The sequence below is a fragment of the Symphalangus syndactylus genome, chromosome 8, assembly GCF_028878055.3.
Source record: "Symphalangus syndactylus isolate Jambi chromosome 8, NHGRI_mSymSyn1-v2.1_pri, whole genome shotgun sequence".
Lineage (NCBI taxonomy): Eukaryota > Metazoa > Chordata > Mammalia > Primates > Hylobatidae > Symphalangus > Symphalangus syndactylus.
In genome coordinates this window covers 123,615,688-123,639,497 of record NC_072430.2, presented here as the reverse complement: position 1 = coordinate 123,639,497, position 23,810 = coordinate 123,615,688, and the positions used below count along the sequence as shown (strand labels likewise).

General features: G+C 57.0%; 2 protein-coding genes across 11 annotated transcripts in view; both read left to right on the top strand.

Moving 5' to 3' along the window:
- The window catches only part of CFAP65 (cilia and flagella associated protein 65), a 39,990-nt gene extending 30,189 nt beyond the window's left edge, over window positions 1-9,801 (top strand). For 9 of the 10 annotated variants that reach the window (XM_063645072.1, XM_063645076.1, XM_063645075.1 and 6 more), the window contains 11 exons: window positions 682-873; window positions 973-1,131; window positions 1,591-1,734; window positions 3,228-3,341; window positions 3,533-3,640; window positions 6,153-6,197; window positions 6,440-6,642; window positions 7,101-7,229; window positions 8,186-8,692; window positions 9,371-9,508; window positions 9,622-9,801. In XM_063645072.1, coding sequence (XP_063501142.1) covers window positions 682-873; window positions 973-1,131; window positions 1,591-1,734; window positions 3,228-3,341; window positions 3,533-3,640; window positions 6,153-6,197; window positions 6,440-6,642; window positions 7,101-7,229; window positions 8,186-8,692; window positions 9,371-9,508; window positions 9,622-9,706 — 1,824 coding nt within the window. In that variant the 3' untranslated portion in view covers window positions 9,707-9,801. The other variant, XM_063645078.1, reaches the window with a different exon arrangement.
- An 8,751-nt stretch (window positions 9,802-18,552) lies between these two features.
- Window positions 18,553-22,403, top strand: CRYBA2 (crystallin beta A2). The gene is made up of 5 exons (XM_063645399.1): window positions 18,553-19,222; window positions 19,413-19,577; window positions 20,349-20,490; window positions 21,598-21,740; window positions 22,194-22,403. Exons 2-5 carry the CDS (start codon window positions 19,417-19,419, stop codon window positions 22,339-22,341), a joined length of 594 nt encoding a protein of 197 aa, XP_063501469.1. The 5' UTR covers window positions 18,553-19,222; window positions 19,413-19,416; the 3' UTR covers window positions 22,342-22,403.
- The last annotated feature ends 1,407 nt before the right edge of the window (window positions 22,404-23,810 follow it).

Below are 23,810 nucleotides of genomic sequence, written 5' to 3'. Positions count from 1 at the left end.
ATCAGAAGATCTCTGGTTTCTTCTAGGACATTCTATGATTCCCAACCTTTGGAGTTGGTCTTTAGTCCCTCAGACCTTTCCGCCCCCTCACTTGCCTTTAAGCAGAACTCCCTTGGCCAGGTGCAGTGGCTCAAGCCTGTAATCCCAGCAATGTGGGAGGCCAAGGCGGGAGGATTGCTTGAGGCCAGGAGTTCAAGACCAGCCTGGCCAACACAGTGAGACCCCCATCTCTAAAAATATATATATTTTTGAAGCAGCTGTGTGTGGTAGTGCATGCCTGTGGTCCTAGCTACTTGGCAGGCTGAGGTAGAAAGATTGCTTGAGCCCAGGAGGTTGAGGTGGCAGTGAGCCATGATTATGCCACTGCATTCCAGCCTGTGTGACAAAGTGAGACCTTGTCTCAAAAAAAAAAAAAAGGAAAAGAAAAAAACTTGATGAAGTTAAATTGAAGACAAAATAAGCTGCTCCTTTACAAATAAGATTACAGATTATCCTAAAATATCACTGGCTGAACATACAGTTACATACTTCTTCGGTGATCAAGCCACACGGGAGCTCACAGACTGAAAGGGTGACATCATGGAGATCAGCCTGCCCTCCCACAGTGGGCACAGCGTCCCAGGCTTTCTGGTTTGCAGTCCTGAGCTGATGTGGCAATTTTCCTATTCCTGCCCCCTGCAGATTTATGAGCTGTATAACGGTGGCTCAGTGCCCGTGACATATGAGGTCCAGACCGATGTCCTGTCACAGGTTCAGGAAAAAAATTTTGATCACCCCATCTTTTGCTGCCTCAACCCCAAAGGGGAGATCCAGCCAGGCACCACCGCACGGGTCTTGTGGATCTTCTCACCTATCGAGGCCAAGACCTACACTGTGAGCAGCAGCCTGAATGGCGTGGGAGGCGGGGCGGTGCTGGCTTCCTCAGCAGGCCTCCCTCTGACCAGTCCCCACCCCCACCTCCTGACTCCCCAGGTGGACGTGCCCATACACATCCTGGGATGGAACTCGGCCCTCATCCACTTCCAGGGAGTGGGCTACGACCCCCATATGATGGGGGACACAGCCCCATTCCACAACATCTCCTCGTGGGACAACAGTTCCATACACTCTAGGCTGGTGGTGCCTGGACAGGTGGGGAAAGGGGAGCTAGGAAGGCCTGAGGCCTTGGGGGAGATCCTCAGAGCCCAGGGTGGCCAGGACAAAGGATGGGGAGGCTGGGAGGGACATGAGATGTAGTTGAGGAGGGACAGAGGCAGAGATGAGGCCTTGGAACTCATCCTCCTCCAGATTCAGGAGGCGGCACCAGCTCCATGAGAGGTCTACCCTGCCACCTAGTGCCCACAGGTGTTCCTGCTCAAGCCGCTCCACCTGCCTCAGGGCCCTCCATCCCACCTCTTCACTGGGATGAGGATGTTAAAAGATGGTATAGGAGTGGGGGTGTTGAAAGGTGTCAAAAGGGCCAGGCACAGTGGTCTCGATTTTCTGACCTCGTGATCCGCCCGCCTTGGCCTCCCAAAGTGCTGGGATTACAGGCGTGAGCCACCACGCCTGGCCGGTTCTTATTTCTTTACCTCTGCTCTCCACCCACAGAATGTCTTCCTGTCCCAGTCTCATATTTCCCTGGGAAACATCCCTGTGCAGAGCAAGTGCAGCCGCCTGCTCTTCCTCAACAACATCTCCAAGAATGAGGAAATTGCCTTCTCCTGGCAGCCAAGTCCTCTAGATTTTGGGGAGGTGAGAGTCCCCTGAGCCCTGGAACCTCCATCAGAGCTCCCGACCCATCCAATCCCACCTGACCCCATCCCATACCACCCCACTCCATCCAATCCCACCCAACAAAACCCCATCCCATCCCATCCCACCCCACTCCATCCCGTCCCATCCCATCCCATCCCGTCCCACTCCATCCCATCCCATCCCACCCCAGTCCATCCCATCCCATCCCACCCCAGTCCATCCCATCCCATCCCATCCCATCCCATCCCATCCATCCCATCCCATCCCATCCCATCCCACTCCATCCCATCCCATCCCACCCCACTCCATCCCATCCCATCCCATCCATCCCATCCCATCCCACCCCAGTCCATCCCATCCCATCCCACCCCACTCCATCCCATCCCATCCCATCCATCCCATCCCACCCCACTCCATCCCGTCCCATCCCATCCCATCCTGTCCCATCCCATCCCATCCCATCCCACTCCATCCCATCCCATCCCATCCCACCCCAGTCCATCTCATCCCATCCCATCCCATCCCACTCCATCCCATCCCATCCATCCCATCCCATCCCATCCCATCCCACCCCAGTCCATCCCATCCCATCCCATCCCATCCCATCCCACTCCATCCCATCCCATCCCATCCCATCCCATCCCATCCCATCCCATCCCATCATACTCCATCCCACCCCACTCCATCCCATCCCATCCCATCCCTTTCCACCCCACTCCATCCCATCCCATCCCATCCATCCCATCCCATCCCATCCCACCCCAGTCCATCCCATCCCATCCCATCCCATCCATCCCATCCCATCCCACTCCATCCCATCCCATCCCATCCCACTCCATCCCATCCCATCCCATCCCATCCCACCCCACTCCATCCCATCCCATCCCATCCCATCCCACTCCATCCCATCCCACTCCATCCCATCCCATCCCATCCCACCCCACTCCATCCCATCCCATCCCATCCCATCCCATCCCACTCCATCCCATCCCATCCCACTCCATCCCATCCCATCCAACCCCACTCCATCCCATCCCATCCATCCCATCCCATCCCACTCCATCCCATCCCACCCCACTCCATTCCATCCCATCCATCCCATCCCATCCCACTCCATCCCATCCCATCCCATCCCACCCCACTCCATCACATCCCATCCCACCCCACTCCATCCCATCCCATCCCACCCTACTCCATCCCATCCCATCCCATCCCACCCCATCCCACCCCATTCTACTCCATCCCACCCTACTCCATCCCATCCCACCACCCCCACCCCACCCCATCCCACCCTATCGCACCCCACCCCATCCTATCCCATCCCATTCCATCTTGTCCCATCCCATCCCATCCCATCCCATCCCATCCCATCCCATCCCATCTTGTCCCATCTCATCTTACCCTGTCCCACCTCATCCCATCTTATTCCATGCCATCCTATCCAATTCCATCCCTGTGAATCTCCAAAGACTCCTTCCCCAAATCAACAGGTGTCCGTGAGTCCCATGATAGGGGTGGTGGCTCCTGAAGAGACGGTCCCATTTGTGGTGACCTTGACGGCCTCTGTGCATGCCAGCTTCTATAGTGTAGACCTCGTATGCAAGGTAGGAACCAGCCCCAGGGGTAAGGTGGGATGGAGGCATGGCTCCCAATGCTGGGGTGGGGTGAGATGGGCTGTGAGATCCCCAGACCCCAGCAAAAGGCAGAAGTCAGCCCTTGGAAGGGAGAGGGCCCACAGCATAGGCCCAGGGCAAGCTCCAGACCTTTGCCTTCTCTCTCTGTCCTGGGCCATTAGCTGTACTCGCAGCAGCTCATGAAGCAGTATCACGAGGAGCTGCAGGAGTGGAAGGATGAGAAGGCACGGCAGGAAGTGGAGTTCACTATCACCGACAGGAAAGTGAAGGTGAGGAAGGCTGAGTAGATCTCAAACATCCAGATCTTTCTGACTGGCCTTACCAGAGGGGACAGAGGTAGTGGGCCAAGGTGGCCCTCCAGGCCAAACCAGCCAGCCTGCCCTAAGAGATTAGATTTCATTCTCTGGACTCAGCTTAGCATCTTCACAGCCATCTGGAGAGGCTCTCTGGGTAGAAAAGGCTGGCTGTCCATTCCCTGCCTCGGGTAGCCAGCATTTAATGAGTGGCTATTGTGTGCTGCACACCGGAGATTCAGGGGAGACAAGCAGAGCTCACCTTATTTTTATTTATTTATTGTTTTTGAGACAGAGTCTCGCCCTGTCACCCAGGCTAGAGTGCAGTGGCTTACTGTAACCTCCACCTCCCAGGTTCAAGCAATTCTCCTGCCTCAGCCTCCTGAGTAGCTGGGACTTCAGGCGCCCACCACTATACCTGACTAGTTTTTGTATTTTTGGTAGAGATGGGGTTTCACCATGTTGGCCAGGCTGGTCTCGAACTCCTGACCTTAGGTGATCTGACCACCTCAGCCTCCCAAAGTGCTGAGATTACAGGCGTGAGCCACTGTGTCCAGCCTAGAGTTCACCTTCTGATGGCAGACACTGTGGCTTCAGGGGCAGGCTCTGGAGACAGATTGCAGGTTTCATTCCTGGAGTTAATGATTTCTAGCTCTGTGATCTCAGTCAACCTATGTAACGTCTCAGTTCCTTCAGCTGTAAGAAGTGGGGGTGGGTACTGTGATATCTGGGATTTGCTTCAATATAATCCAGAGGTGGGGCACAGCTCGGACCAGACTGCCTATGAGGTGCTAGTTGTTGAAGCTGGGCAATGGGCAACGGTGAGTTCTTCGTAGCATCCCCTCCACTTTTGTATACATTTGAAATTTTCCATATTAAAAAGGTTAAAGATAAAAGTCTAGGCTGGGCATGGTGGCTCACGCCTGTAATCCCAGCACTTTGGGAGGCCAAGGCGGGTAGATCACTTGAGGCCAGGAGTTCAAGACCAGCCTGGCCAACATGGTGAAACCCCGTCTCTACTAAAAATACAAAAATTAGCTGGCCGTGGTGGCAGGTTCCTGTAATCCCAGCTACTTGGGAGGCTGAGGCACAAGAATCACTTGAACCCGGGAGGCAGAGGTTGCAGTGAGCGGAGATCGTACCACTGCACTCCAGCCTGGGTGACAGAGCGAGACTCTGTCTCAAAAAAAAAAAAAAGATAAAAGTCTAAAAATATTTTTTAATGTGAGTGAGATATCTGCTTTATAACATTGTTGTGAGGATTAAGTGAGTTAATACCGGTAAAGTGCCTAGAACAGTGCCTGGCACCCAGGAAGCGCTCACTGAATGGGAGCTATTAGTATGTGTTTTGGGAGGGGGAGGGTCTGACAGTAAACATGAGACAACACTTCCATCTTGGTTCCTCCCCCAATTTCACAACCTTCCTACACTTGTATTCTTGCTCCTCAATCACCTTGGTGTCTGCCACACTGAACTCCCAGGGAGTCACTGCTCCCCTCTGAAGCTGTGGCCCAACTGTGGATACAAATTACTTCCTAAGGCCAGGTGCGGTGGCTCACACCTGTAATCCTAGTGCTTTGAGTGGCCAAGGCATGAGGATTGCTTGAGCCTAGGAGATCAAAACCAGCCCTGGACAACATAGTGAGACCCTGCACTACAGAAATAAAAGTTTAAAAACTGGCTGGGTGTGGTGGCTCACACCTGTAGTCCCAGCTACTTGGGAGGCTGAGTTGGGAGAATCACTTGAGTGCAGGAGCTTGAGGCTGCAGTGAGCTATGATGGGGTCACTCCACTCCAACCTGGGTGACAGAGTGAGACCCTGTCTAAAACAACAACAACAACAACAACAACAACAAAACTCTTCTTGGGGGCATGAGAGAAGGAATTTCTGAATTAAATCTTAATGAGGGAGACTGATTTCTTATCTCACCAAACCACAAATCTCCAGGGCACCAGGGCAAGCACCCTTGGAACTGCCCGCCTACATTTGATGGCATTTCCTTCACTCAGGAAACCAGAATTTCATGGTTTGCAGGCAGCACTTCTCTAGGGAAGGTTCTAGAGGAAAATGTGACTGAGAATTGGGCAGGACCAAGAGGGCAGCGAGAGGATCAAAATGGGGGAGTCTCTTTAGGTCTCTCACATCTTTTTTTTTTTTTTTTTTGAGACAGAGTCTCGCTGTGTCACCCAGGCTGGAGCACAGTGGTGCCATCTTGGCTCACTGCAACCTCCGCCTCCTAGGTTCAAGCGATTCTCCAGCCTCAGCCTCCGGAGCAGCTGAGACTACAGACACGTGCTACCGCATCTGGCTAATTTTTGTATTTTTAGTAGAGACGGGCTTTCGCCATGTTGGCCAGGCAGGTCTCGAACTTCTGACCTCAGGTGATCCGCCCACCTTGGCCTCCCAAAGTGCTGGGATTACAGGTGTGAGGCACCACCCTCGGCCGGGCCTCTTGTATCTTAAACAAGAATCTCTCTTCTTCCACAGAAGAGAACATGCTGCACAGCCTGTGAACCTGCGAGGAAGTACAAGGTGAGGCGGCGAGCCCCAGGCCCATCTTCTTGGGACAACTTGGGAGGGTCCTTGCTTGCTCCCAGGGAGACCTCCAACCCCTGGACCAGCCTCCCAGAAGGGAGGGATGAAAGTGCCAATGAGTGGGGTCACATGCTTATGTGGCCCAAAGAGCCTGATGGGGGAACTAGGTCAAGGGACCCCACTGGTGATGTGAGTGTGGTGCCCAAACCCTTGTCATCCATGTCCCTCCCTTCCCAAAGACGCTGCCTCCCATCAAGAACCAGCAGTCTGTCAGCTGGCCTGCCAGCTGGAAACTGCAGACCCCAAAGGAGGAGATGTCCTGGCCCTGCCCCCAGCCACCCTCGCCAGGCATGCTCTGCCTGGGCCTTACCGCCCGAGCCCATGCCACCGACTACTTTCTGGCTAACTTCTTCTCAGAGTTTCCCTGCCACTTTTTGCACCGGTAAGCTCTTGGGAAGGCAGGGGTCACCTTCCTCTTCTCTCTGTCCCCTCTTCCACTCTAGAGCAGGGGCTGCTCAGACCCAACCCATGGTGAGGGGTGGAGCATGGGCAGTGGCAGTGGGACTCACTGAGCGCCTCTGGGCCCAGGATGCCCCATTACTGCTTAGGCCCTTTTGAGAGGGGGACGAAGCAGCCAGAGCCCCCTGGGGAACACACCTAGGCAGCCCCTACCCCTCTTTGTTCCTTCTTTTTCCAACTGGGAGTCTCTCTAGGTCCTGTGCTAACTCGGAGGGTTTGAGCTTGGTTCTCTGAACCCAGTAGCACTACATTTGGGTTAAGGCTGGGAGTGCCTCAAACTTATCTGTGTCCTCATCACTGGGCAGCTACCACCACTGCTTGCGCCCCCAACCCCAGCATGGTGGCTTGCCCAGGCCACTCAGAATGTCATGGCTGCCACAGGGAGCTGCCAAAGAGGAAGGCCCCCAGGGAAGAGTCAGAGACTTCTGAGGAAATATCCCCTAACAAGTGGGGTCCTGTCTCCAAGCAGAAGAAGCAGCTCCTGGTTGACATTCTCACCACCATAATCAGGTACCAGCTCACACCCTGGCCCTCATTGCCACCTTCACATCCCTCCAGCTCATTCAGCCAGAGCCCCTTACATTCCAGCACTCTTCCTTTCTTGAGAAATAGAACTTGGTGGGGCATGGAGGTTCTTGCCCGTAATTCCAATACTTTGGGAGGCAGAAGTGGGAGGATGGCTTGAGCCCAGGAGTTTGAGACCAGCCTGGGCAACATAGCAAGACCCCATCTCTACAAAAAATACAAAAATTAGCTGGACATAGTGGTGCATGCCTGTAGTCCCAGCTACTTGGGAGGCTGAGGTGCGAGGATTGCTTGATACCATTAATTAGCTTAATTAACTGGGAGGTTGAGGCTGCAGTGAGCCACGATCACATCACTGTACTCCAGCCTGGGAGAGAGTGAGACTTTGTCTCAAAAAAAGAAAAGAAAAGAGAAAGAAAGAAAGAGACAAAGAGAGAAAGAAAGAGAGAAAGAGAGAGAGAAAGAAAGAGAGAAAGAGAGAGAGAAAGAAAGAAGAGAGAGAGAAAGAGAGAGAGAGAGAAAAAGAAAAAAAGAAACAACTTCTTTGCAAGATCCCGCCACGGCCCCCCCCTCCCGACCCCAGGACAGTGGGGCTCTGATGGAGCTGGCTGGAGGGATTCTCAGGTCTGGATCCTGAGTTCTGCCCCATTCCAGGGCTGGCAGATGAGTCTGGAGCCAGTTCACTATCTCCCCAGGGTTCCTGCCCATCATGTGTGTGAATCTGACCTGCCTTGCCTCCACCATAGCATGTTCGCTTCTAAAAATCCGTGAGGCTCAAAGATGTCTTCCTTGAAAGAAGGGACAGGAGGAACAACTGACCAAGGGCTCCCCTCTCCCCACCGAGCAGCCACTTTCCCACCTACCATGTAGCTCTGAAACCAGGGCTCCCCAGGGCTTCAGGGCCCCTCAGCAAGGGCCTTCTCCTTCTCCCTGCCACCTAGGGGCCTGCTGGAAGACAAGAACTTCCATGAGGCTGTGGACCAAAGCCTGGTGGAGCAGGTGCCGTACTTCCGCCAGTTCTGGAATGAGCAGTCAACTAAGTTCATGGACCAGAAAAACAGCCTGTACTTAATGCCAGTCCTGCCTGTACCCTCCAGCAGCTGGGAGGATGGGAAGGGCAAGCAGCTGAAGGAAGACAGACCAGAGCACTATCCAGGGTTGGGGAAGAAGGAAGAGGGGGAGGAGGAGGAGAAGGGTGAAGAGGAAGAAGAAGAGTTGAAGGAGGAAGAGGAGGAAGAAGAGGAGACAGAAGAGGAGGAGTTGGGCGAGGAGGAGATAGAGGAGAAGGAGGAGGAGAGGGATGAGAAGGAAGAGAAAGTGAGCTGGGCAGCCACTGGGCCCATACCACAGCCTGAGTCCCAGGAATCCATGCAATGGCAGTGGCAACAGCAGCTGAAAGTCATGGTGAAGGAGGAGCAAGAACAGGATGAGAAGGAGGCCATCAGAAGGTGAGCAGCCAGGCCCCAGTGAGGATGGGAGGGAGGCAAAGTGCAGAAGGTTCCTAGGAGGCAATGGGATGCCAAGGATGGCCGCTGCCTGTATGCACATCTCATCCTAATTCAGTGCTTAGTGAGGTCATGTTGGTAGCTTAAGGCCTCTGTGGGAGTATCGGCCCGGCACCAACACTGAACTTTATTCTTTTTTCTCTGAGAACTGGTTTTTGACATTTACCAACTTACCAGGAGAATTGTTATAGTCTGCAAAGTCTTGTAAACGGGCTTCTAGAGCCAGAAAAGGACCACCTGTCTTGCAAGCGGGACTTCCCACCGGGGCTGCCCTACAGATGATTTATGTCATTGTAGGGATTCCCTAAGCCCCACCCAGTGCATTCTGCGCCCTCTCATCACTTCCTTACCTTTCTCTAAACTTGGCCCTGAGATGCCTACTACATCGCCTGGGTTTGAATCCCACCCCTTAAACCAGCACCATATTTGGCAACTTGGAATCTTTTAGCCACACTTGGAACGTCCGTAACATTGAAACAAGGATGCCCCATAGTGTAGTGGATAAGGGGAGTCAATGGGAATCTCCGTAGAGCTCGTGGCACACTGTACCGCACGGACAGGCGAGCGAGGAGGCGCGCGGGCACTGCGGCCGCGCTCATGCTAGCCCCCGCCCCCTCGCAGGCTCCCGGCCTTCGCCAACCTGCAGGAGGCGCTGCTGGAGAACATGATCCAGAACATCCTGGTGGAGGCGAGCCGCGGGGAGGTGGTGCTCACCTCGCGGCCACGCGTCATCGCCCTGCCGCCGTTCTGCGTGCCCAGGTAGGGGCGCCGGGGCCAGCGGCCGCGCAGACCGCGCGAGAGGGGCGACGGAGGCAGCCAGGCTCTGCCCGAAGCCTTGCCCCCACGCCTACCTGGGACTTTTTGTCTTCCAGGATTCTGACCCCGGACACGCTGCTGCCGACGCAGCAAGCAGAGGTACTCCACCCGGTGGTGCCACTTCCTACCGACCTTCCGTAAATGCCTGCGCCCAGCCTCTCCGACATGCCGCCCTAGGTCACGCCTGGCGCCCTCTCCACCGCCCGCCAGTAAAAGCATCTAGTGTTTTTTCTATATCTACTTTGACTTTATTTCCCCGACGAGGGGGAAACGCGCGCGCGAGCTCTGAGAGGGAAGGATGGCAGGGAGCAGCCCGGGCGGACTGCAGAGGCGCGGCGGGAACTTAGGGCCCGGGAGGATGCACCTCTCCGCCCACACTGCAGCTGGACTGAGACCTAGCCGCTAGCTGCGGGCCGCTGGACCGGGTCTGGCCAGTGGAGGGCGCTCCGGGCGGGGCCTGTCTGGCCTTTGCCCCAGCGTAGCTTGGTGCACAGTAACTGAGTGCCGGGCCTGGCCAGCGAAGCAGGTGTCCACTGGGCAGGGCGGCCACCCCTCACCTTTCTGCGCCGCGCCTGCTCGGAGGCTTAGCACCCCCAGGGCCAGCCCCTTAGGTTTCGCCGAGCTCCGAGTGCCCAAGAGGCTGGGGAGGAATAACGCCGCGGAGGGCCAGGAACTAGGCTGGGGCGGGTCGAGGTCACCACTGGATTTCGGGCCACAGACCCTGCTAAGTGACTCCCACTGTGAATCAGTCCTCAGACGAGGATGGATACCCACCTCTCGGTTCCTCCTAACCCCCGCCCGGGAGCTTCTGTCCTCTGCTTCTCGGCTCCTCCCTCCCAGAGGCAGGTGGGTGGAAAAGTGACATCTGGTGTTGTTCCAGAGGCGCCCAGGTCCCCAGCACCCTCCCCTCCGCCCCCGCCACCAAGGCCTCGGAGAAGCTCCGGTCTCAGAGCCCGGGCGGGGGAGGGAGGGGGCGCTCCGCCTCCATGAGTCAATATTTGCCCCGAGCAAACGGGCGCCTGGACAGGTGTGAGTGTGTGTGTCTGGGGGCGGGGACTGAACAGGCAGTATAAGAGCACACTGAGCCCGGGCTCCGGGACAAGCTCCAAGGCGTGGGCTGGGGACGAAGCCAAGCTAGGCTGGGCCGGGCGGAGGGGTCAGGAAAGCCGGGCGGAGGGTGGCTGGGAAGGGAGGGGCGGGCCAGGTGCGCACCTGCGGTGGCAGCCGCGGCCGCCGACGTGTCAGCCGCAGATGCGCTCAGGTGAGGGCGGAGGCTAGCGGGGCGCTGTGCAGCACTGAGCTCGCGGAAGACCAGGACCAGGAGATCACCGAGGGCGACCGCCAGGCCCCGGGCCCTCCGCTCCCGCCCCGCGACGAGCCCCTCGCACAAACCGGACCTGAGCGTTTTGTTCGTTCGGCTCGCGTGAGGCAGGGGCGGCCTCTCAGCACCAGCCCGGGGACCGGCCTGATCGCCACGCAGGCACCTGCCGCCGCCACCGCCACCGCCACCGCCATCTCAACCATACGGGTGGGAGAGGCTGTGCGCCGCTGCAGTGGAGATCCGGCTCCCATCCGGCCCCACCCGCCCAGCCTTGCCCTGCCCGCAGCTTCTGGGCTGCCAGGCTCCATTCTGCGTTGTAATACGGGCTGAGCCGGCTCCAGCGGGTGGCGAAGGGGGCCGTGGCCTGGAACAGAAACCCTTCTGGAGGTGGAAACCCGGATTTTAGTCCGCCTCAGTCCCCGCGACTTCTGTGGCCTTGGGCAAGTCATTTCCCGGCCTCTTGGTTTTCCCATTTGCTCAGTGAACGGTTGGTCTGGCCTCCCGCAGGGGCTAGGGCCTCCCCAGCCTCCTGTCCCGGTTCCTGGGCTCCTGGCCATGCTGGGGAAGGCCCTCACGGAGTTGGAGCTAAGGCTGAGGTGTGGAAAATCTGGGCGGGGGAAGCTGAGGGCCGCCATGGAGCCTCAAATCCACTCCTCGGATCTCTTTGGCGCTGCTGACATCCTGAGATGTCACTCCCTGACATCTCCTTGGTCCCTCTTTCAGTCTAACCACGTCTGAGACAGTCAGACTGACTGAAAAGGACAAGCCCTCAGGCACAGGGGTTCACCACCTTCCTCAAACCTCAGAATCCCACATCCTCGCTTCCATCAGCTGGGGTGGGGTAGGTAGGTAGCCCTCAGCTCAGGCAGAGGCAGCCCCGGGAGATGGGAACCAGGGTCAGAAGTCCCTCCAAATTGCATGTTCCTAGAGGCGCTGGATTGTCCCCTCCACCACCACCCGCTGTAGTGCCCCTATGTCACCCAACTACCCAGAGGCCCCAAAGGATCTGCTGAGCCCGAGTCCGTGGCACAGAGAGAGAAGGGGGAGGGGTGAGATGGCCTTGGACAGATCCCAGGCAGGTCTGGGGAGAGGGTAGACTACAGCAGGGCTCTTCACGGAGCAGCCCCAGGGGCAGGGGAAGGTCCTTGGGTCCTGGGCTAGGGTGTGTGCAGCCCTCTCCTGGCCCCCCTGACCAGGCTGTCCTGGGCCAGCCCTTTACTCTTTGCCTGGCACTGAAAGATTTGCCTGTCAGGGGCCTGGCATGGTCCTGGTGCACCTTCCCTGTGTCTTTGAGGGTTTCCCCTTCTCTCCCCAGCCATGACAGGGGCCAGGATTCCACACCCTGGGTCTGCACAACAAAGAGGAACAACCCCCTCCCAAACACACACACACACACACACACACACACACACACACACACACACGGCCTTGAGGGGAGGGTGGTGAGAAGGAGGCAGCCACCCAGTGGGCTGGGATCTTTCCTGGTGACTGAGAATTACTGCCCCTTCACCCCAGGGCCTAATTTCCCCAGTCCCCCCACCACCCCCATCCATCCCTAAGACTGCATTTGCTGGTCATTACCAGGGATCTGGCCTCTCATCCAGGTCCCTCCTCCGCTGCTCCGCTGCCACAGGGCGGAGTCTCCCAGTGCCGGGCAGGCCTGCAGGTGCGGGGCTGCCTGGGGAGGGGGGCACTCAGCAGCTGGTGTGCGAGGCAGGCCCCCTCCCGCTCCTGCTCAAAGCTGGAGCCTGCTTCCTGTCGTCCCTGTCAGCACCCTGGGTGGGGGAGGGACCAGGTAGTGGGGGGAAGTGGAAAAGGGATTGAGCGGTTGGAGTGCAGCAGCTGAGAAACAGCAGAAGAGAAATGGAGAAGGATGAGAAAGAGATCAAGAGCATAGGCTGAAGGACAGAGGGGTGTGAGAACACAGGGGAGATCCCACGGGCTGCAGAGGCTGCAGACCCCAGACTGTGAGAGCGAGACCAGAGGCAGAGATGACCAGAGAGAAACCAGGGAAGAGGAACAGAGACACATGGAGACAATTCAAGATAACAAGAGATGTACACTGAGAGAGATGGGGGTTGTGGAGACATGGGGTTAGGGCTCAGGGGACCAGAGGTGGGAGGCATTGTGTGTATGGAGAAAGGGGGAAGCTGCAAAACAGCCCCATCCCACCCCAAACTGGGGCGGGAATTAGTCCCAGCAGAGGATAAAGAGGTGATTTCTACGTGGCAGACAGGTTTGGAGGTGGGGGGAGGCTGATACCCTTATCTTGGAAGCCCATCTCCTCCCATTGAAGGACAGAACGTGAGGGAGGGGCAAGGCCCAGGCCTTGGCTGGACACCGGGGGGCCAGTAAGGGGCACAGATCTGACTCCATCTCTCTCAGTTTCCCTCTTGGCTACAGATGGACAAGCCAACAGCTATGGCAGCTGCCCTGCCCCCACCCACCCCAATGATTCCGGCCTAGCCTTGGAATTTCTGGGCTTAGAGGCCGCCCAGGGTCTGTGTGAGAGTGGAGGGACCTGGGAGTGGAGGCACTGGGTGGCAGGGGGGAGGCTCATACCCAGGTGCTAATCCCCATCCGGCCAAGGCAGTACCAGAGCCTCACTGACCTTCTTGGAGATTAGTCCCCATGGAGACCGTGGCAACTCGCCCCCTCATTCTGGCCAGGCCAGATGGGTGGGTGGGCGGGGCAGGCAGACGCTGGATAGGGAGGGGAAGGAACCTTCCAGAGGCATCACAGGAGTCAAGGCTGGGAGGCCCCTCCAGGACCCACAGCCAGCTTAGTTTACAGGTAAAAAACAGAGGCCTTAAGAGGGGACTGACTGACCAAAAGCCCCAAATGGCGCCAGGACAAGCACCAACAGCAGAAGCCAGGTCCTCGGCTCCGTTCCCAAGCATTTTTTCCTAGAGAGCAGAGGCCTGAGCAAGAACAAAGGAAATTGGCACACTCCTCTCTGACCCTCCCAACCTTCCCAAACTGAGGTCATGAACTGAGGAGTGGTTCAAATAGGGTGAGGCAGGAAGGCGCTCCGTCCTGAGCACTAGGCTGGCTTCTGCCAGGGGCCAGGGTGAGAAGGAGGGTACAGCTCCCAGAGCCATGCTTGCAGCCTGACCACCCCCCCCAACCAGGCCAGCCCCAGGGGTGGTTGGAAGCAGGTGCATCAGAGCCAGTTATAACCACAACCACAGCAACAGCGGCAGCGGACATTTATTGGGTGGACGTTGCAGGCCTGTTCTGTTTTACATGCATTTAAATCATCACGACAGCCTCTTAACCCACTCTCTTCACCCTTCAATGTCTGTATGACCCTGGGTGGGTGGCTGAGCTGATGCCTACCTGGGTGACTGTGGAGTGGGTATGTGCACATGTGAAGGTGATGGGGCATATTCATGTGTGAGTCCAGTGCCCAGCACAGTCCGTGGCACATAGTACATCGTATTAAATCTTTGAGAAATAAATGAGTGACCAAGTGTCTGCCCATACATGAATATGACATTGAGGTTTCTATCGAATCCTAGAACGAGATTATTTGCATGCGAAGCTTGCGGGATCACATCTATGTGCCTGGAACTGTGGATGACTCTGTCTCCATCTGACTGAACATGTGTCTGTGTGTGCCCTCTTCCTGTCACCCTGTGCCAGCCCTGTGGCTTTGTGTCCGGGCATGTGAGTGATGGTGAAAGCTTCCTGCCAGCTCCCTAGATGTTGGCCAGTTCTCTAACCCCACTGAGGGGCAGAAGAGAGGGGCTCTGTTTCTAGCTGGATAGAACAATGGGTCTGTGTGGGTGGCGCTCCTAACTGGCCCAAACTGGGCTGGTCTCTGTACCCGTTATCTCTGTCTCCCAGGAGACCAGTCCTGCACAGCCCCAGGGAAGGTGCTCATCTGCTGGTTCTGGGCTCCAGACTGGGGGTGGGGGCGGGGGCCAGAGAAGCAGGGGTGGAAAGGAGGGGCTGGTGATGGTGGCAGGGTGAGGGAAGGCACCTTTCCCTGAATTTGCATCTTCAGTACCCAACCCCTGGATGATTTCCCAGTAAAATGAGCGGGGAGGGCTGGGAGGTGACCCACTTGAGGAGGGGACATTGGCCACCAGCCCCTCTCTGCTGCCCAGCAGTACTGAGCAGTCAGGCTGTTCCTGGGGTGGGGCTCTAGGTGAGAGAGCTGCCACTTCTTTGGGATTCTCAGGGCCTTTGCCTAGGACAAAGATCTGGGCAGGAGCTTAGGAGTGGGTTTGAGGGCTTCCTTGCAGGATCTACGTGCCCCCACATGGGATGGGGGTCTGGGTGGGATCTGAGGGCCTCATGAAGGGGACTCAGGCTCAAAGGATTCTCTGTGAGATCTTATGGGTCTGTATGGGATGGGGGTTTCAGTGAAATCAGAGGGCAGGAGATGGTGGCTAGGGATGGGGTGAGGTCCTGAGGATTTCCTTGTGGTACTCAAACGTCCCAATGTGAGATGGAAAACTGAATGAGGTCAGGGTGGGGGTCCCTGAGGGTGATAAGATCTCTGTGAGATTTTGAGGGCTCTGTGAGGTGTCGACCGGGGTTGCTGGTTTTTGTCTACCTAATTCCCCGCTCCATGCCCCAAGGCCAGGCTGTGGATGTGGAGGGGGTAGGGGTGACTGTGCTGAGCTGGCAAACAAAGCCACCTGGGCACCCATCCTTCAGGAAGCTCTGGGCGCAACTGATCTGGGAAAACAAACAGGAACAGCTGCTAGGGGTGGGGGGGCACGGCAGCTGGGGAGAGGAGCAGAGCTGGACCAGCCTAGTAGGGAAAGGAGGAGACTGGGAAGGGGTCCGTGGTACCCAAGGAGGATTATCGATCCCAGAGTCATCTCCTGGCACAGTAGGCAGGGCTGCCTCGAAGCCCCTTCCCCTCAGTGGTTCTTCTCTTTGGAGATAACTGTGAGGCCTAAAGTCAGGAGGGGCCTGAGGGCATTGGGGATCCCTGAGATGTTTAGGGGTCTTCTGGGACAGTGACTATGGGTGGTGGTGGTGGGTATGCCCATTTCTGAGAGAGCTGGTCGCAGTTACTAGAACTAGAAGCCATGGGTGAGGGGATGGGGGGGGTACCTCCATACCATTTCCACGAGGAGGGACAAAGTAGAGAAGGGGAGAGGCTGGCTACCGCCAAGACCAGAGCTTCACACTGGAGGAGGAGCAGGGGCCCTTCTCACACACGGGGTCCCCTTCCCAACTCCAAGCGGGACTCCTAATTCTAACCTGGACCTCGGCTGGACGGCCTCCCCGCTTTTCCTCCTCCCCTAACCCTGGAAAAGGCGCGACGCACCACTCCTGCAGAATGCAGCCGTGGGACCCACACGTGGAGCCCGACCCTCGAGAGTACGCCCAGCCCCCAAGCCCCGCTTGGTGCACAGTGTCCAGTCTCCGACAGACACCCCCACACCCTCTGACCAACACTTGGCGCCCGCGTCAGGGACAGCGCAGACGCACAGCCTGACGCACTAGCCACCCGCGCCCGCGGCCCCTCCTGACCTGGACCTCCCCTTCCACCCCGCCCTCCACGCCAGCTTTCGGGCCAGCGCGGTCTGCTCCTGCCCTCTGGTGGCCGAATCCAGAATTGTCGGATAGAGATGGGGGAAGGAAGGAAGGCGAGATCTGATTCTTCACTCCTCACCCCTGCCCGGGCTGGTGACACTAAAGGCAAAGACTGGGACACCAAGGGTCCAGAACTGGCTCGTGCCCCACTCTGTAGTTTGTATTCCCTCCTTGAGGCTTGTGTTTGTTCAAACCCCCGCTAGGGTAGGGAATCAGGACACGGTTCTGACCTCACCCCCAGTCAAACCTGCCTGAGGTTGTCCCATCTCTGACCCATATCCTCCTCACTCGGACCCTACCTCCATGCCAAGTTCTAGGGCCCTGTACTGTTGGCACCCATCTTCACACACACTGCGAGCTCCAACAGTAACTCCTCATCAGGGAAAAGAGAGCCCAAGGGAGCCTCTGTCTACCCCCATCACCTGCTCTCTGCAACCCAGAACTTCAGAGGTGGGAGAGCAAGATGCCACCACCCCACTTCCATTGGAGAATTTTCCCTACACCCCTTTTCCCGTGGACATTTGGCCCACGCCTGACCACCTTGTTCACTCACTCGTTCAAGAAGTTTTATTGAGTGCCTACTATGCATCCAACACTGTGCTAGGTTTGAGGATAACTGAGAACAAGACACAGTCCCTGCCCCTTTAAATGGAGCTTGCACTCTGTTAAGGGAGATGCTGCTACACCCATAAACACAAGATGAAAAAAATAACTTTACAGCGTGATAAATGCTAGAAAGAAAAAAGGGTGATGTGATGGATGGAAGGGTGCCTGGAACAGCATCACCGAGGAGGTGACACAGGAGCCAGCCATGCTACGATCTTGTGACCAAGACACTCCAGGTAGCTGGAACAACAAATGCAAAGGCTCTGAGATGGGCTGAGCATGGAACACTGGGAAGAAGGCTTAGAAGGCAGGCTGGTGTGGCAAGGCTTCTGGGAGCTGAGGTGTCCACAGCTGGCCTGTGAGCACTTTTTGGCACAAGAGCTTCAATGGACAGTGGCGGAGCACAGGCTTTGGCTTCCAAAGATCCGAGCTCGATTCTTGCTCTGAAACTGGCTAGCCATGTGAGTTTGGACAAGGCCCTGCACCTCTTTGACCCTCCGTTTCCATATCGGTACACTCAAACCTAACTCGCTGGACTGTTGTGAGGACTCATAAGGGAAGCATGTGACTCGTGGGAGCAACAAAATATTAGCTCCCTTCTCACTCGCCCCTCTCATCTCTGCTGGAATATCCCCACCCCCACCCACCACCATTAAGAAAAACCTACAATTTTGCGAGAAGCCTTTGTGTCTCATTTGCTGTGGTTAGAAAATTCCACCGCAAGTGGTGAGGAAATTTCCCACCTGGAGCTAACCCTTGGGACTCCCAAGCTTTTTGGGGCTCCCAACCTTTTCCTCTCCCTCCTCTCCCTCCCCCTTTCTCTACACCCCCCCCCACCCCCACCGCCTTTCCCCAGCTCACTCTCGCCCAGACTGGAGTGCAGTGGCTTGATTTCGGCTCACTGCAACCTCCACCTCCTGGGCTCAAGCAATTCTCCCATCTCAGGCTCCCAAGTAGCTGGGACTACAGGCGCATGCCAACACGCCCGGCTAATTTTTGTTTATTTGTTTTTGCAGAGAAGGGGTTTCACCATGTCGCCCAGGCTGGTCTCAAATTCCTGGGTTCAAGAGATCCTCCCACCTGGGCCTCCCAAAGTGCTGGGATCACAGGCGTGAACCACTGCGCCCGGCCCTGGGAGATTTCTTAGCTGTGACCCCTGCACCACATTCCAAAGCACTCTGGGCCTCCACTTCTTCATCTGCGAAATGCAGGACAATAACAGTATCTTCCTAACAGGTCAGTGTTAGAATTGATGGAGTTCACGCACCCGAAAGCCTGAGCAGAGAGCTCGGCCTGAACTAAGCGCTTCATCCTCAGCTGCTAAGTCTCAGGCAGACGTCGGGGCTGGAACCCTTAGAGCCTGGAGCTTTGTGGGAGACCCGTAGCGGCACGGGTTGAGCCGAGCTAAAGCCCAACATTCTTCCTACCTCCCGCGGCGAGCCACTCCCTGGGTGGCTATTACGCCTGAACACTGAGTAAACGCGCGGCCCTCGGGCGGTCGTTTCCAGCGCACCGCCTCCTCTCCTTCCTGGGCCCGAGGACTCCCCGGGGAGGCGGCGCAGGATCCGGGAACGCACGCTTGGGAGGAAAGGGGCCGCGATGGACCGATCCTCCAGGAAAAAGAGGAGTGAGCACAGGAAGCGAATCCTTTGGGCAGAGCCTTCTCTATCTCCGCCCTAGCATCGCCCAAAAGAGAGGCCTGGACTAGGTCCGAGGAAGGCTGGCGATTTGACTCTGGGAAGAACTTCCGCTCAGCGAGTCAGCAGCGCGGTCTTAGCCCGAGGCTCCGGGGAGGCCAGGTCCCTTCATCCCCGAGGGCCGGGACAGGGAGGGCGCGTTCTGCCCCGAGGCCTGGCGTGCCCTGCCTGGCTCAGGCTGGAAAGAAAGAAAGCGCGGAGTCAGCCTGGGCTGCGGCGGGCGCGGGGTGCGCGCCTCAGCACTTTCTGTTGTCTTCCCCGCGGGCTGGGGCCACAGCGGCGGCTGCGGGAGAGGCCTCGGCTCCCCAGCGGAGACCAGAGCGGATCGCAGCCTGCCTGCTGACTCAGCGACCCCACCCCCGACGGAAAGGGTGCGGGCAGGGGGACAAGGCCCGGGTATAAAGCTCGGCCCGCCCGGCCGCGCGCAGCCTCGCAGCCCGTCCATTTCCTTCGCGTGCCGTTCTCACCCACCCGGTGAATGCCCGCTGCTGGGGTGGGGAAGGGAGGGGAGCGCGGGAAGACGGCGAGCCCCTGGCAGCTGGGTCCAGAGCTAGGCCGGGTCCAGCCCCCGGGTTCTTCAACCCCTAACCAGGTTGGGCAGGCTGTGGCTCGAAACCGGGCTCTTGAGACGCTGAGCGCGTGGTTCCACCCTTGCTGTCCGCAGCCGCATGAGCAGCGCCCCCGCGCCGGGCCTGGCGCCCGCCAGCCTCACGCTCTGGGACGAGGAGGACTTCCAGGGCCGTCGCTGTCGGCTGCTGAGCGACTGTGCGAACGTCTGCGAGCGCGGAGGCCTGCCCAGGGTGCGCTCGGTCAAGGTGGAAAACGGCGTGTGAGTGATTGCCTGGCCGCGGCTGGGCTGGGTTGAGGGGTGCTGGGCTCCACCGGCCCAGGCTCAGAGCCTCAGCCGCCTGTCCTGTGAGCCCTGGAGAGACCTGCCAACGTGGGAAACCCCATAGCCTCCCCAAAATTCCCCACCCATGACAAGATAAATCATGGGAAAGTGTGTATTTTTGTGCTAGCTAAAGAGACACAGGCGAGAAGCGACCCCTTGAGGGTCCCTATGGGACCCCACCGTGAAGGGGTTTCTAGTGTACTTATATCCTTCCCAAAGTTTTTCTCTGTGCACAATTAGAAGGCTCTGCACTTGGCTTAACAAAAGAAACCCAGTCCCTTTCCCTGGCCCCACCCTGGTCTCCCAGAGCCCAGCTTTTCCCACCCTGCCGCCCCCTACCCCTGCCCCAGCTGAGGTCCCAGTTTCTGCTGTGATATTCGGGAGGGGTCCTCCAATGTGTCCCTATGCAAAGGCCTAAACCCTTGAGGCAGGAGCATTTGGTAGGGAGATCTTCATAACCAGGAAAACTCTTTCCCAACCTGGGGTCCTTGAGGGGGAAGCCTGGGTGCCTCAAACCCTATAGAGCAGCAGGTTTGCGACCTTTAGTCCCGAGAGGGGCTGGATTGCCATACAATGGGGGTGTCAGGGGAAGGGTTTGGGGTTGGAGAAAAACATTGTGCTTCTCAGTCTTTTCAATCATGGCCAGCAAGGGGGAGGCAGAGAGGGTGTGGCTGGGGCAGATACCTCCCAGCTCTTCTCCTTTTCCAGTTGGGTGGCCTTTGAGTACCCCGACTTCCAGGGACAGCAGTTCATTCTGGAGAAGGGAGACTATCCTCGCTGGAGCGCCTGGAGTGGCAGCAGCAGCCACAACAGCAACCAGCTGCTGTCCTTCCGGCCAGTGCTCTGCGCGGTGAGCATAGCCCACTTCTCTTCCTCTGCCTACTAGCTCCAGGCTCTGGCCTCACCATGGCGCCTAGAAAGGCTGTTCAAGCCCTGCATGGGGGGTGTGTAAACAAACTCCGAGATGGGTGGTAGTAGCATTATTTCTCAGAATCAGAAGGGTGTCTCCAACAAAGTCGGGATTGTGGGCATAGGCCCGGAGTCCAGAAATCATCACCACGGACAGCGCTGAGGCCATCCCAGTCCTGAGCGCCCAGGGTTCCCCCACATTCAATCTTCCGCACGTGTGAGTGAGTGCCTCTGTCATCACACAGCCATGTGAGGTCAGGGTGGCTGCTGTTAGCCCCATACACAGGTGTGGAAATGGGGTTCAAAGGGACAAAGTGGCTTGCCCAGGGTCACTGAAAAGAGTCAGTCTCAGTGTGGGTTTGTGTGTGTGTTATTGTGTGTGTGAGGGTGTTGGTAATGAATCAAATACACCAAAAGAGAGGACCTCATTTTCCATTTGTGCCGACCTGGTTACTGGTAGGGCTGGGAAGTGGAGAGCAGAGGACCCCGCCCAGGCCAGCCCAGTTCTTCTGTTCCAAGAGGCTCAAGAACCCTGCAGTGGGAAGGCCGGAGCCAAGATGCAATCAGTATTGATGCCCTGATATGTCTATTCTGATTCTGCCATCCAGTACCTCTTAGCTGGGCACTAATCTGTGAGAGGCTGTGTGGAGGGGCTGGACAGGGGATTGGGTAGTTAGTCAATGAGGCCCTCAGGGAACTGTCTTGGTGAATGGGACAGATTTCTCTAAGGACCTCTGATTTTGCTCCTGCAAAATGGGCCCAATGTCACAAGATGCTCTCTAGTCTTGACCTGAAAGGGTCTCTGGAAATCCTATCCCCCCAGTGACCTCCTTATCTCAAAGCCACAGGAAGGGCCAGGTTCGGGGGAGCTTCTGAGCGATCCATTTCCCAGATGCCAGGGAGCTGATGGGGTGAGCTCTGGGAGTGCCTGTGGGTCCTAGACAGCTGCACAGCTTGTGTGGGCAGTGGGTGGGGGAAGTGAGGCAGAGGATGTATCCGTTAACCCTTTGGAAGATGATCTTTCTTTCCCGACCTTCCTGTGCCTCAGAACCACAATGACAGCCGTGTGACACTGTTTGAGGGGGACAACTTCCAAGGCTGCAAGTTTGACCTCGTTGATGACTACCCATCCCTGCCCTCCATGGGCTGGGCCAGCAAGGATGTGGGTTCCCTCAAAGTCAGCTCCGGAGCGTGAGTCCTGGAACTGGAACCAGGGAGACAGAAGAGCAGGGAAGCAATGGGGACCAAGGAAGAGGGTGGAGAAAAGCGATGTGGGGAGGGCGCTAAGAGAGATATTGGGGACCTGGAGGCAAGGGGAGGTGAGATGATGGAGTCAGACTGGAAGGGAGGAAATGAGGAGGTCCTAGGAGAATGGCGGGCAGCAGACAATATGGGCACAGATGAAGGGCTGGAGAACATGAAGGGATGGAGGCAATAGGGGGTGAGTATAGGAGACTGGATGAAAATGGTGATAGGAAGACTGGAAGCAGTGGGCAGGGGAGGGAGAGAGCCACGTAGGGAAAGTTGAAGCAATGATTTTGGAGCTGGGGGTTGGGAGCTACAAAAGGGTGGCTGCTAGTGGAGAACATAGGATGGGGGTGGGGGCAGAGCTTACTCCCCACCCCTGTACCCTCACTGGTCTAGGTGGGTGGCCTACCAGTACCCAGGCTACCGAGGCTACCAGTATGTGTTGGAGCGGGACCGGCACAGCGGAGAGTTCCATACCTACAGTGAGTTCAGCACACAGGCCCACACTGGGCAGCTGCAGTCCATCCGGAGAGTCCAGCACTAGGCTCCATGGCCCCAGACACCTTCCCTGAGGACACTCAATAAAGGTTCCTGAATATTCCTGCCCCTCTTGCCTCCTTGGTGTCTTGCTTTTTGATCTCCATCCTCATCTTTCTGAAGGTCCCTCCCTGCCAAGCTGACCCTCCCCACAGGCTCCAGAATCCTTGGCTACCAAGAGTAAGCTGGCCGAGGTTGTGTGTGGGTAGGCTCTGGTGGGGCTGACAGCAAAGTGCTGGTAAGAATCTTAGCAATTCTGGCTGGGCGCGGTGGCTCATTCCTGTAATCCCAGCACTTTGGGAGGCTGAGGCAGGTGGATCACAAGGTCAAGAGATTGAGACCATCTTGGTCAACATGGTGAAACCCCATCTCTACTAAAAATACGAAAATTAGCTGGGTGTGGTGGTGCACACCTGTAATCCCAGCTACTTGGGAGGCTGAGGCAGGAGAATTGCTTGAACTTGGGAGGCGGAGGCTGCAGTGAGCCGAGAGCCGATATCGTGCTACTGCACTCCAGCCTGGCGACAGAGCAAGACTCTGAAAAAAAAAGAAAACAAACAAACAAACAAACCTTAGCAATTCTGTTAAATGGCACCAGTCCCGAACCTCTCCTTGGTAAGGTCCACCACTATGGGCCCAGGGTACTGCTAGCTCAGATGGCACCTTTGCTATCTTGTGGGTGGAGTGGACACACCCCCACAGCAGGGCTCATAGCTGGATTGCAGCTTCCACACATCCCCTGGCCCAGGTACTATCATGCAGGGCAGAACTTCCTTACCATGCGCTGAAGTTCTGGGCTTCCTCTGTAACCCCAGAGCATTTTCAACCTTTATCTTCGCCCAGTTCCCTGCCTAGTCAGGGAAGCCTGAGCCTCCTGCCGTTGTCCTCTTTCCTCCATTCGCAGGAGGGGAGTTAGTGGGAAACCCCACTGCTTACCAGGGCCTTTGAAGGGGAGACTTCCACCCTCTGAGCCCAGACCCCAGACACTTTGAACAATGACAATCCCTTACAGTGGTGTTGAACTCCAGCATTTACAAAGCATCTTCGTATCCCCCCTCTCAGCTGCTCCATACCACCCCCTCTTCACTCTTCCTTTCCCTCCCTACCTTTCAGAAAACTGGTGAGCTGTAGAAGTCACCCCTCAGTTGCTAAGCCTGGATTCTGGGCAAGTGGCAGGTGCCCACAGGCATGGCAGGGCTGAGTATGGCGGCAGCCATTAGAGCCCCTGGCACTAGTATGGGTTTTTTCCCAGTTCCCTCTTCGGTCCAGTTGGTTATGCTCCCCGACCCCCACACAGAGCCTCTCAAGATTCTTGGGACTCCCCTTATCCTGTCCTTCAGGGATTCTTGTGTTTTCAAGTCCCCAGTGTACCGATCAGTGGGGAAGGGTGGCTCTGATTATTGCCCCAGGCCAGGCAGGGCAGAACAATGCCAGGGAGCAGTCAGACTTGGGCCTGAAATTCCCAGAGGTTCAGCT

Bases quoted from the DNA above. Each gene is read 5' to 3' on its own strand.
- CRYBA2 (XM_063645399.1), top strand. From the start codon at position 19,417: ATGAGCAGCGCCCCCGCGCCGGGCCTGGCGCCCGCCAGCCTCACGCTC. The intron at 20,491-21,597 runs GTGAGCATAGCC...CCTGTGCCTCAG, and splicing joins TCCGGCCAGTGCTCTGCGCG to AACCACAATGACAGCCGTGT. The intron at 21,741-22,193 runs GTGAGTCCTGGA...TCACTGGTCTAG, and splicing joins CTCAAAGTCAGCTCCGGAGC to GTGGGTGGCCTACCAGTACC.